Raw genomic sequence first — 11,973 nt, forward strand, 5'->3', positions numbered from 1 at the left:
CCCCCATCTTATAGGGACAGACACCAGGGGGGACCGTGGTCCCGCGGCGGCGGGTGTTAGGCTGCGGGGAGCCCCGATACCAATGTTATTAACTTAAGTTGGAGGGACACTTGTGTGAAATTGGAGGGCTGGTAAGATGGCGGTTCCCAGTCGTTCCCGAGGTCTTGAGCATTTGTGCTGAAAAGGGTAAAGTTTTGTGGCTGGTGTGGGCTGAGCGCCTCGGACCTGGCTCCCGTCGCGCGTGGGACGAGCTCCCGGGCGGTGGGCGCTGCACGTTTTGAGCTTTGTTTCGGAGTGAGGACGGTGTCTGGACGCTGGCTAGCCGGAGGTTTCCTTTCTCCTCTTCCCCCCTTCCCTTTGATGCCCTCGCAGACGCTACAACTTCGCCCTCTCCTGTGGGGTGCGCCGACACCCAGGAGTTGGGTCCACTGGGGTTCATCGCTTTTGCCAAATGTCAGCGCAGGTCCTGTTGGAAGGGGATGCTTTGGGAAAGGAGCCCCAAAACGTTGATTGCTCGTGTTTACGTAGTCATTTGGATTTGACAGCGAGAGAGCAAGAGCTTTTCCCCAGAGCTTTACAGTTAATAATTGGAAATAAACAAGAAGAGAGACTTTGATGACTCCCAATTAAAATAAAAGGATTTAGTGGGCTTAGTGGTCATGGTTCAATATCCGAAAATGAATCGAGCATTCACCCCGTCCCTTAAAGTAGGCAAAATCGCGGGCATATTTACGCAAATGTAAGTTGGTGACATGCTACACGCTTGTTGCTTAAAGCTACTTTTATAGGCATCCTACCCCCCTCCCAACTTTTTGGAAACAAACTTGATACTTGGAGGATGCAAATTGTTGCCCATACGTTGTGTAGCCAAGTTAGGAGACTATATAGTAACATTTGGGTCTTTAGTAGACTGATGAGAGGTTAAGCAGAATTTCTCAGAGGTTGGTTTCTTTTTTGGTAAAATTTTTTTACACAGGAGTTTATTTCCACGTATCTCCCTCCAAGGTGCAGAGATGTTTGAAATAACCTACGAGGGCAAATTATAGTCTTGTAAGAGTATCTTTAAAGCCATGTGAAAGATTATGTGTGTGTGTATACACTCACATATGATCATATCCAAACTTTGGTAAGAAAATTCAGCACTTCGATGAATTTTATAAGTCCATTAATACTCTACCACTAAGCTCTTGGATAGATATTAACTGTCCAAATGGGCAAAATTCTCCCTGTGAGTCAAGTTACCCCCAACTTTACCAGTACTTGAGTTTGAGCTGTGAGCCCCAGCTGGGATTATGGAGTTCATTTGCATCTCTTAGGTTGCTGTAGTCAAGCTGATTGTTAACATAAGAACTTGCTTCTGTTTTTCTTCATTTTGACGTTAGTGGTGTTAGGCCTCCAACTAAAAACTGACAGCCCCAACTGAGTAATCGTATTAAAGGCAAGCTTTAACTATTGAGTATTTTCAACCCTGGAAGCTTGTATTTTTACTGGCTTACAGACAGTTTCTGTGGTGCAGGAGATTGTTTCTTAAATCTTATCACCGGAAAGTCTTCATTAGGTTGTCTGTGCTATCCAGTAGGATAAACAGATTAAGAACTGATTCTTGTATTAGTAACACAGTGATAATTTATTAGCATTATGAATGAGAGCAGTAATGATGCCAAATTGTCAACGGAGGTGGGAGAGTCGTGTGAATTTAGAGAAATTGAATTTGAAAGGATTTGGTCAAGTCCATGTGACTGAAACGTTCAGACAACTAGTAGATAACCTATTGAGCTGTGGGTATTTGTGTTTGTGTAATAAGAGTGTGTTTTCTGAAAGAGAAGAAAATAAAGGCAGCTGTTTTTATTGGAGCCCTTTGGTGAGCTTCTTGATGGGTGGTGTTAGTAGGATACGGTTTCTTGGGCCGAGGTGACCTCGCTGACCATCTTTCTAGGAAAGCTTCTGTGGTTTCACGGGAGAGTTTTCCTGAAGCACCAAGCAGGCTGGTCTTTACTCACTAAGTGATTGAATTGTTATCTTGCCACTCTTCAGGGACCCTGCTACATCTACAACCCCTCTGCTTTTCCACTTGGATTTATGTTATTTTTGACAGTATTCCAAACAAGCAATCCAAAGATAACTGAGGACTTACAAGAAGTTTTCTGGTTGAGGTCGCTGGTTGCCACTGGGTCACTTTCACAAAAGAGGCTTCTTTGGGTTTGGGCCATTTGTTAGTAGTAGTCAACGTTAATTTCAGGCATTGAGGTATGTCCATTGGTATTTTCCTCTTCTGCATTAAAACCTCTGTAGAATGAAAGCCTCGGGTGCATTTTACTGCAAATTTCACAAGTTTCTAGATGACCATCTTAGAGAGCTTTGAGGATGTACTTCAAAAGCCCAGTGTTGGTTCAGATTCTGTAATGAAGAAAGGGGTGGCAGTTGGGAAACACTGCTTTAGCAGCAAACCTAGGAGTTGACTCCCCTCATGGTACTCGGGTGCTGCTGACAATTCTCCACCAGGACTTTTCTAAAATGATCTCTGTTGGGTCTGTCTTCATCTTAGGAGTTTTCTATAAAAGTTAGGTGAGAAAATGACATTTGCTTTTCTGTTCTGTCATTCCTCTGCATTTAGCTTTGGGGATGGACTGGTCATGTGGCTCTTTACATATTGTTACTATTCCTACCTATTAAAGTAGGTTTTTCTTGCCTCCAGCATAGTTTATTCAAATGAAGCTGTGCCCCTCCTTCTCCTCTTGTAAAACAAATTTCAGTATTCAGCCCTTCCAAAAACTTTGCTTGGCTCTTCTCCACACAAGAACTTATTACAGAAGGAAGCCTTAGAGGTTCGGTTCAATAAACGGCTCTGCAACTTGAGCTTTGTCGGCTTGGGGCTAAGTGCACTGTTGGCAGTTCTCAAAAGAGCTCTCGTGGAGTTTCTGACCTGGGATCGCTAACAGGACAAGCCCAAAGAGGCCAGATAAGAAACTCTGGTGGAAGGCAGGCGGGGAGTGCGCCCTTCCCACCGGTGCCTGCCTGCGGGGTGCCGTCCTCTCGCGCCCCTCCCCCGCCGCGCCCCGCACGCCTCCGAGCCGGCTCGGCAGCCCCGGGAGGAGTAGCAGCGGTGGCCGGATGCCAAGTGTAAGTGTAAGTTGCTATGGAAACCCGACCGAGGCGAGTTCCGAATCCGGAGGAGAAGAGCTGGGCGCCGCGGGGTCCGCCCTCACGTCCCGCCCTGGCTCCTTGCTCGGCCCTAGGTGCTGCTGTGGGGTGCTGCTGTGGGGTGCTGCTGCGCGCTACCGGTCCGGAAGTGCCAGGGATGCAGGAACCGCAGAGTTGCCCTCCTTTGTAGGGCTGAAGCCACCAGAGCCTGCCCACCAAGCGGCCAAACAAGGTCCCGTGATTTTGGGGCTGAAGACCCGGAGGAAGTGTCACAATGAATTTAATAAATTCAGAGACTTGAAATCAGCCCCGTGGCTGCTAGATACCTGCGGGGACTGCCTGGCATCTGCCCTGGGCTTCGGAGCAGGACAAATGGAAGGAGACCCAAATCCGTTCAGCCCCAGCCCCCATGCCAGACCTTTTTATCTCCTCCCGGGATGACCTGAGAGGCCAGGAGTACATTTGGTTGGCTTTTACACCATTTCAGTGGAGGCTATTTTGATCTCATTAGTACATTCCTTCCGTGGAGAACGTTGGGACCATCCAGCTGTACACTGTTAAATGAATTTTATGAACCTACTTAGCGTTTCAGAGTATAGGGTTACTAGGGGTTGGGGAGATACCTTGATTGTCTTTTTTTGAATTATGGCCAATACTTCTGTCTTGCAGGATCTTTTATCAGGCAGAAATGCATCGAACAACTAGAATCAAGATCACTGAGCTAAATCCCCACCTAATGTGTGTGCTCTGTGGAGGGTACTTTATTGATGCCACCACCATAATAGAATGTCTACATTCCTGTAAGTATTCAGCCTGTGTCCTTTGTATGTCACAGTTCATCCTTAAAACCAGTGACATGTCCCAGTCCTTGGGAATATTGGTATAAAGTTGTGGGAGTCCTTTTATATTTACTGGCTTTTGTTACTAATTTTGTTACAAGTAGTGTTTTATTTTCTTGGAGAAATGCCTTTATCATTTTGCATCCTCTTGATTTTTAGTTCTGACAATATTACTGCTGTAGCCTCTACTTTCTAAACTTACAAAAACTTTATATGTTTACTTCTAGTTTGTAAAACATGTATTGTGCGTTATCTGGAGACCAGCAAGTATTGTCCTATCTGTGATGTCCAAGTTCACAAAACCAGACCACTACTGAATATAAGGTTGGAAAATGTTGAAATTTCTTAGTGAAAATTGTTATTGGAATTGTATAATTCAACAGGGAAGGCATTGCTGTTTTTGCTTCACAGGAAATTTATTCTTGAGTCCTCACCTGTTGTGTGTGCTTTATGAAGGGCAGACCTTTAATTTCTCGTCATTTTAATGTTGACCAAAGTTTAATAAGTCACCATTATTGTGATGACTAATAATAGTAATTACATAATAGCTAATTATGTAATAGCTCAGTATTATTCCACTGATTTAAAGGTGTCTGATCTATCCTTTAAAGCAGAATTATTCTTTTTTAGCATTGCTTTTTTGATTTAATGACAGAGAATAAAATTTTTTACTAAAACAAAACAAAAACAAAATTTAACTGTGTCCATATTATCTTTATTCATATTAAAGAAGTTGGTACCCTGAAAGGCCCACTTCCCTTGACTTAACAAATATGAAGAGTTTATTACTGCCTGTGAAGTGTTTGCTCCATAGAGATCTTCTCATTGTTCTCTTTTCACTGTACTTATACACAGTTTCACAGCCAGTAAAACACAGCACAGCAAATGCAGAACACTTCAGATATTGCTAGTTTGCGCCATATTAATTGATGATGTCCTTTTCTTACTCCTTTTCAGGTCAGATAAAACTCTTCAGGATATTGTGTATAAATTAGTTCCAGGGCTTTTCAAAAGTGAGTAACTTGTGTAATTGAATTTTTAAAATTTGTTGATTTTTTTTTTTTAAATATGTTAGGCCAAATTTTTAACCCTTCCCTTCCCACCCCCTTCAGATGAGATGAAGAGGAGAAGAGACTTTTACGCAGCTCACCCTTCAGCAGATGGTAAATGGGGAGAAGGGGGGAAGACATCTTATTTGTGGAGGAACATTTATCTACTAATTTATTGAGTTTACTGTAAATGGCCCCTTCTGTTTAAATATAAAATATTTTTATTAAGTTCAATTTTTTAAAAATTGAATTTCAACATGTCTTGATAGCTGCCAATGGCTCTAATGAAGATAGAGGGGAAGTGGCAGATGAAGATAAGCGAATTATAGCGGACGATGAGATAATAAGCTTATCCATTGAGTTCTCTGACCAGAACAGGTAATTCTTAGGAAATCTGTTTTATGCTAATGTGGTTATTTGATACTTCATTTTACCAATGAATGTTCTGTCTCTTAGATTGGATCGGAAAGTAAACAAGGAGAAGTCTAAAGAGGAGGTATGTTCTGTATTACAGAAATGCAAGGAGGAGGCCTTGGATTCTGGACTTGGAGAGGCTTTAGAGTGTGCTTTAGAATATTCTGGGGTCAGATGATGCTGATGTGTAAGAGGGAGCCACGTGTGATATTTAACCATCAGAATTTACTTTATATATGGTTGCAGTTCTTCAAATCATTTTACATAGTACATGGTAATAGACTTGATTTACTGTATGTTAAGAATTTGTTCACTTAGTACTTAAAATAATAATAAATTCAAAGTGTGACTGGCTGAGAGTTCGGCTGCATTTGGTGTGGCCATTAGTACCCTTATAACAGGCAGTTGAAATTTTCTTATCTGAAAGCTAAGACAGTGGAAGAAAATTACTTTGTAAATGTCCTCATAGGTGAGTGATAAAAGATACCTACGGTGCCCGGCAGCCATGACTGTGATGCACGTAAGGAAGTTCCTCAGAAGTAAAATGGACATACCAAATACTTTCCAGGTATCTCCTTTATAATTGTCAGGCATTTTTGTGTAAGTTTTTAGTTTTTAATTTTTCTTTTTGGATTCTGGACCTAAAAAAGTAACAAGAAGAAAATCTTATATTTAATGGTAAAGTTTAAGACAGCTCTTAAAGTACTTTGGATGAATTATATGTTATGCTATGAAAACAAATCCCCAACAATTTCTAGAAATACTTTTCCTCACTTAAATTTTAAAAAGAATTCTTATCTTAGTCCAAATGCCTGATGAAAATGTTTTTGAAAGCATTTTTGGGTTTCATTTAGATGACAAAAAACATGTGGATTTACCTTTTTTCTTTTGTCACTGAATACCTGAACTATATTTCAATAGATTGATGTCATGTATGAGGAAGAACCTTTAAAGGATTATTACACACTAATGGACATTGCCTACATTTATACCTGGAGAAGAGTAAGTAGCTGTCTACCCATAGGTTACATTGACCAACTGCATGTAGAGTTAAGAATGATTTTTTTTTCTTTCCTTTTAACTTTGTAGAATGGCCCACTTCCTTTGAAATACAGAGTTCGGCCTACTTGTAAAAGAATGAAGATCAGTCACCAGAGAGATGGACTGACAAATGCTGGAGAACTGGAAAGTGACTCTGGGAGTGACAAGGCCAACAGCCCAGCAGGAGGTGTGCCCTCTACCTCCTCCTGTTTGCCCAGCCCCAGCACTCCAGTACAGTCTCCTCATCCACAGTTTCCTCATATCTCCAGTACTATGAATGGAACCAGCAACAGCCCCAGTGGTAACCACCAATCTTCCTTTGCCAGTAGACCTCGAAAATCATCAATAAATGGGTCATCAGCAACTTCGTCTGGTTGAGTCCTGGGACTGCTAAGGAAAGAAAATTTCACCCCCTGATTTAGATATCTTCATCCATTACAGCTTTATAGATGCTAATACATGTGACTGTCGTCCAATTTGCTTTCTTTTGTAGTGACATTAAATTTGGCTATGAAAGATGGACTAGATGTGATATTCATATGGATGTTAATTGAAAAGAAAGGGTTTTTTTCTGTAAAGAATTGGATTCTGAGAAGGCAGGCAAGATTTTTTTCTGTGTTAGGAAAGATGTGAAATGGTTTCTGTAACTATTGTTTGGATTGGGAAATGGTCTGCAGTGGGTAGAAACATGGGCCATAGTTTGTTAATCTCAACTAACGCCTACATTACATTCTCTTTTATTGTTCTTGTTGTTCTGTTTTGTGAACCTGTAGAAAACAAGTGCTTTTTATCTTGAAATTCAACAAATGAAAAGAATAAGCATAGAATAATGTATTCTATGTAGCCATGTCACTGTGAATAACAAATCCTTGCATATTTAGCCATTTTAATTCCTGTTTGATTTTTATTTCTCTGTTGCTACACAAAACCGATCAAAGAAAACTTCAGTTTTACAATCTATGCCTAAAAGCGGGTACAACCGTTTATTTCACTGACTTGCTTAAATGATTCGCTTTTGTAAGAATCAGATGGCATTCTGCTTGTTGTACAATGCCATATTGGTATATGACATAACAGGAAACAGTATTGTATGATATATTTATAAATACTATAAAAATACTGTGTTTCATGCACCCAGAAATGGTTGTTAAAATTCTCCGAATTGTTCGACCTTTACAGATACCCATACTATACCTACTATGTTGAGCCTTACCAGCATACATTTTGTGTGTTTTGCGTGTATGACTAACTTCACATTTCCCATTTGGAAGCAATTGGCAAATTCATCATAGTTCTGACTTTTCTGCTATACTTTTAAAATTAATGTTGTCATAAAAAAACTTTTAAGACAATTGGAAATAGGGTCTTAATTTTCCATTGGTTATGATGGATTTTCATGTACTTATTTATCTCTGGAATTCTAAAGTAGATTTTTAAATAAACCAGCTAATTGCTGGAAGAAGGCATTTTATCTACAATTATTTTAGTATGTGGTATAGTAATAATTTCAGATTTAAGAGTTGCTTCAACAGTTAAATCAGCTGTCTCTCTAATGTCTGGGAATAGAAGCAATTTATTATGGATTTCTACAGGTATTTTTAAGAGCAAACGTGTTGAGCTCAGATATGAATGACCCCATAAATTCTCAGTTTGTTTTGCCTTGGTCGGAGTTGGTGTGTGTGCATCACCCATCAGTTATTTGTGAGGATGTTTATATAAAGAATATTGTTTCATGTTTGTATGGGAAATTGTAGCTAAACATTTCAATGTCTCCAATCTGCAAAAGAAGCACAATTCTATTGCTTTGTCCTGCTTATAGCCATTAAATCATTACTTTTACATATATCGCTGTTACTTCTGCTTTCTTTAAAGATTCAGTAAATGTTTTATGAAGCCACAAAATATATTTTTATTTTAACCTAAATTTGTACAGTACCATTGTATGTGTTGTTTCTAATTATAGATGTAAAATGAAATTTCATTTTTAATTGGAAAAATCCAATAAAAAGGATATTCATTTAGAAAATAGCTAAGATCTTTAATATAAATTTGGTATGAAAAGCACAATGTGCAGAAGTTTTGGAAACCCTATAGTGGACTACAAAGGGTGAAACCTAAGGAGAATACATTGCTGTCTTCAGATGGTGTTGCTAAGGAGTACATGTTTTGTTGTATATTGCTTGAGAGCCCAGTGGAAGATGTATCTGTTTATTTACAATCTTTGAAGTAAAGGTTACCAATGTTTGCCAATTTGGGTGAATTTAACTCATTTTTCTAAGCTTTTCTCAAGTTTTTGATGATGCTGTCTAGGACAAAAGACAACCTCTGTGATGGACTTATTTTTGAAAATGCTTGTTAAAATGTCAGGTGCATTTATAGCCTACTTAGTATTTATCATACTTGAAAACATTGCCATTTACTGTATTTGGGAAGAGGCTTTTTACCCTTACTCAATTTTAAAATTGCTTAAGCTTAAAAGGATATTTCAGCCAAAAAAAAACCCTGTCTTTTAATAAAACAAAGATTACGATGGTTTGCAGTCTTAACTAGTTATTAAGCTCTTACCATTATGATTCAAACCTTTCCTAAGTTAGCATTTTAAAAATCTGCACCTTAACACTCCTATCAAAGCTCCCAACTTTGTAACTAACCAAAGCAGAGTACTTGAAAAGTTGGCCTTTTGGACTTTAGCTCCTAAAAAGTATTCCTGGGTCCTAGAATACAAAGTAGGTGGTGCTAACCAAGTATTCTACAGAAAATGCCTAAAATGAGTCCACAGATACCTAGTTTAGATGGAAAACAAACAAACAAACAAAAAAAACCCAGGCTGGCTGTGTTTATAGTGTCAATAGTGATCTATCTTGCTTTACACACTGTAAGCCACTTTACAAGTACTTTCTGCTTTCTACGTTGTTGTTGTCGGCCGTTAATTGCTCTGAGAAGACAAAGTTGCCCTTCAGTTGACTTAACTAGTTAACCACATTACTGCATTTCCACCTTTTGTGTTGGCACATGTGTGCGCAGATGTTAGGGTCTCTGGAGGTAAAATGCAACAGGAGGATAAACTGGCTGGAACTTCATCTTTTCCTGTACCCCAATGATTGGAATTAGACTTTATTTGTAGTGTTTTTCATCACGATGTGTGGGCCTTTCAAGAACAAGTTGTGTTCTGAAACCTTAATGGGAACTTAAATACCCATATGTAATACAACTTGCATTAATCAGCAAGAAATGAGGACGTTTGGTCTTTTCACATAGATGATAACTTTTAGACGGTATGGGTTTCAGAAACACTGCACTTGGAACTTCATCTTGGAATTCTGGGATGAGGGAACTATTTTCTCTTTGGATTCTAAAGGTTAAATAAATCTTTGTTCCGTTGCACCAGGAATGACAGAAGTTGATAGTGCTTATATGGAAGATACTCTTCCCTACTTCTGAAACAACAAAAAGCTCTTGATCAAATTACATATAAAATAAACTTCCATTATGTTCTTCTGTGTCTTCTAGCAATATGCTAATTAAACCCTTTTCAAAAATTGTACCTTTATGACACCTAATGTGTAGAGCAGACTCTGGCTCTAACCTAAAAAGCTCTTGGGTTAGATACATTCATGTCACTTAAATATGTTTTCTTCGTGTATAAAATAAACACCACAACAAGTGATTATTTCTAAAACTAGCTCAGAAAACTCTACTTCAAGAAAAACCCAAAAGGAAAAAAAAAAAAAGAAATCCCTTGAACTCACTGGGATCACAGGGGCAGGTCCTACATAAGGAAGAGAAGTTACACGTCCAGTCTTCCAGTAAACTTGAGGCAGGAGACCGTGGTCGAGAGGATCGCCTGGCAAATCTCAAGATTGCCGGGCTTCGATTATGAAAGTCTCTGAAAATGTTTACATAGTCGAATGTTTCCTGTTTCCGCAGTTAATTTTTTAAACGTTTTTTCTTCTTTTGGTTCCTGAAACGGATTTCCTTTATTTGCATCAGTTTCTTTTTCTTAGTGTGTAATTTCTGGAGGTCTTTGTCACATGAAGAACTTGACTATCACTTGTCATCATCCAGACGACGACATCAGACGTCATTTATCGCCCTGAAGATGTTCAAGTGGAAAACATCCCGAAATCCCATTTAACCCTCCAAATAAATAGTTACATACTCAATAAAAACTTCCACCGGGTTAAATTATTCTTTCCTCTGACCCTTGCCATGAAAATACTACTTCCAGATATGGTCACAAGTAACTTCCAAAAACAGGAGGCGGTTCGCCACGTCGACTGCAATAAGATCGCTGCTCGGCTTTAATTTGGGGCCATCATGAAACCTCCGCGTCGGGGTGAATGTGAGACTTCAAGCTTCCTGCAGGTTGGAACATCAACGCCATCAGCTGGAATCCAGGCTGACAGCAGACTGCGAACTGGGAAACGCGTCGAAAATTTCAAAACTGGGGCGAGAGCGTTTGGAAAACGCACCGAAGGGTGCCTGCAGGTGCAGAGAAGGGTGTGCAGGAGCTAGCCTTGGGTGCAGAGGGCCAGGGATCCCAACACCCGCAAAGAGGGGCGCTCGGGGAAGACGCAGGACCAGGGTGATGAGGATGCCACTGAGGTCCCCCAAATGCCCAGTGCGGGGTGGAAAGGCCTCCGGGCAGCGGCGGAAGGCACTTCTAGGCCCGGGCACGCTACAGGGTAAATGTCCCTTCTCCTTTCCCTTAATTTCACTCCCCGAGGCGCGAGCCGCACACTCGGCCTCTACCCGAGCGAGCGCAGGCCGTGGGGGTGCCGGGAGGCCATTTTGCGCGTGCGCCGCTCGCCTCGCACCGCCCTCAGCTTGGTGGACCCGGCTCCCGCCAAATTTGAAAGCCGGATTGACAGGCCCTGCAGGGCTCCCGGGCTGGAGCTTGCCGAGTAGGGGCCGGGCTGAGCATCCGCGCCCGCTGGGCCGCGCCATGTCCCGACGTGGCTCCCTCCTCTGATGCACGCGTGCACACGCGGGGCCGAGGCGCGTGCACACCGCGGCGCGAGGGCGAGGGCAGGAGGACCCAAGGAAACCCGCGGGCGACCGCGCTTCGTCCTCGCCTGCACTCTCCGCAGCCGGTCTCCGAGAGCCCCGGGGGTGTGTTCGTCTGGGTGGCTTTCCATCCGGGTCACGGGCTTCCCCACGGCCACTTCCCCCTTTCGATGATGGGATGACCAGGTGAAGGGCGCCGCGGCCTCGACTCAGGATGCCCGCACGGGACCGCAGCCGAGGGTGGGGCCCACGCGGGCGCTTCAGGGGCACCAGCGCCTTCCCTGACCCACGCGCGCCCTGAGGAACATGGACCTCGGAAGAAGGGACCGGGAAGACCGTGCAGAAGCGAAAGCGGCCACGCCGGGCTACACGCGCGATGCACACGGTGCCGCAGGAGTCGCCATTGGGCAGAGGATTCCGGCCTCCAGTAGCACGTTGTGTGAAGCGTCACAGCTGGCTCGTCCACGTGCACGATCTTTTTT

The 11,973-nt window shown here is 42.0% G+C and overlaps 1 protein-coding gene across 1 annotated transcript in view; it reads left to right on the forward strand.

Moving 5' to 3' along the window:
- The window catches only part of Bmi1 (BMI1 proto-oncogene, polycomb ring finger), a 9,027-nt gene extending 293 nt beyond the window's left edge, over positions 1-8,734 (forward strand). Inside the window, exons 2-10 of the mRNA XM_008831719.2 lie at positions 3,811-3,941; positions 4,208-4,304; positions 4,938-4,993; positions 5,093-5,143; positions 5,299-5,407; positions 5,486-5,525; positions 5,913-6,011; positions 6,365-6,445; positions 6,533-8,734. Of these exons, the coding sequence (XP_008829941.1) occupies positions 3,830-3,941; positions 4,208-4,304; positions 4,938-4,993; positions 5,093-5,143; positions 5,299-5,407; positions 5,486-5,525; positions 5,913-6,011; positions 6,365-6,445; positions 6,533-6,862 (975 nt within the window). The 5' untranslated portion in view covers positions 3,811-3,829 and the 3' untranslated portion in view covers positions 6,863-8,734. The remainder of the gene's footprint in view (positions 1-3,810; positions 3,942-4,207; positions 4,305-4,937; positions 4,994-5,092; positions 5,144-5,298; positions 5,408-5,485; positions 5,526-5,912; positions 6,012-6,364; positions 6,446-6,532) is intronic.
- Positions 8,735-11,973: the final 3,239 nt, after the last annotated feature.

Source organism: Nannospalax galili, unplaced genomic scaffold (genome assembly GCF_000622305.1).
Source record: "Nannospalax galili isolate Female #2095 unplaced genomic scaffold, S.galili_v1.0 scaffold14, whole genome shotgun sequence".
NCBI classification, from domain to species: domain Eukaryota; kingdom Metazoa; phylum Chordata; class Mammalia; order Rodentia; family Spalacidae; genus Nannospalax; species Nannospalax galili.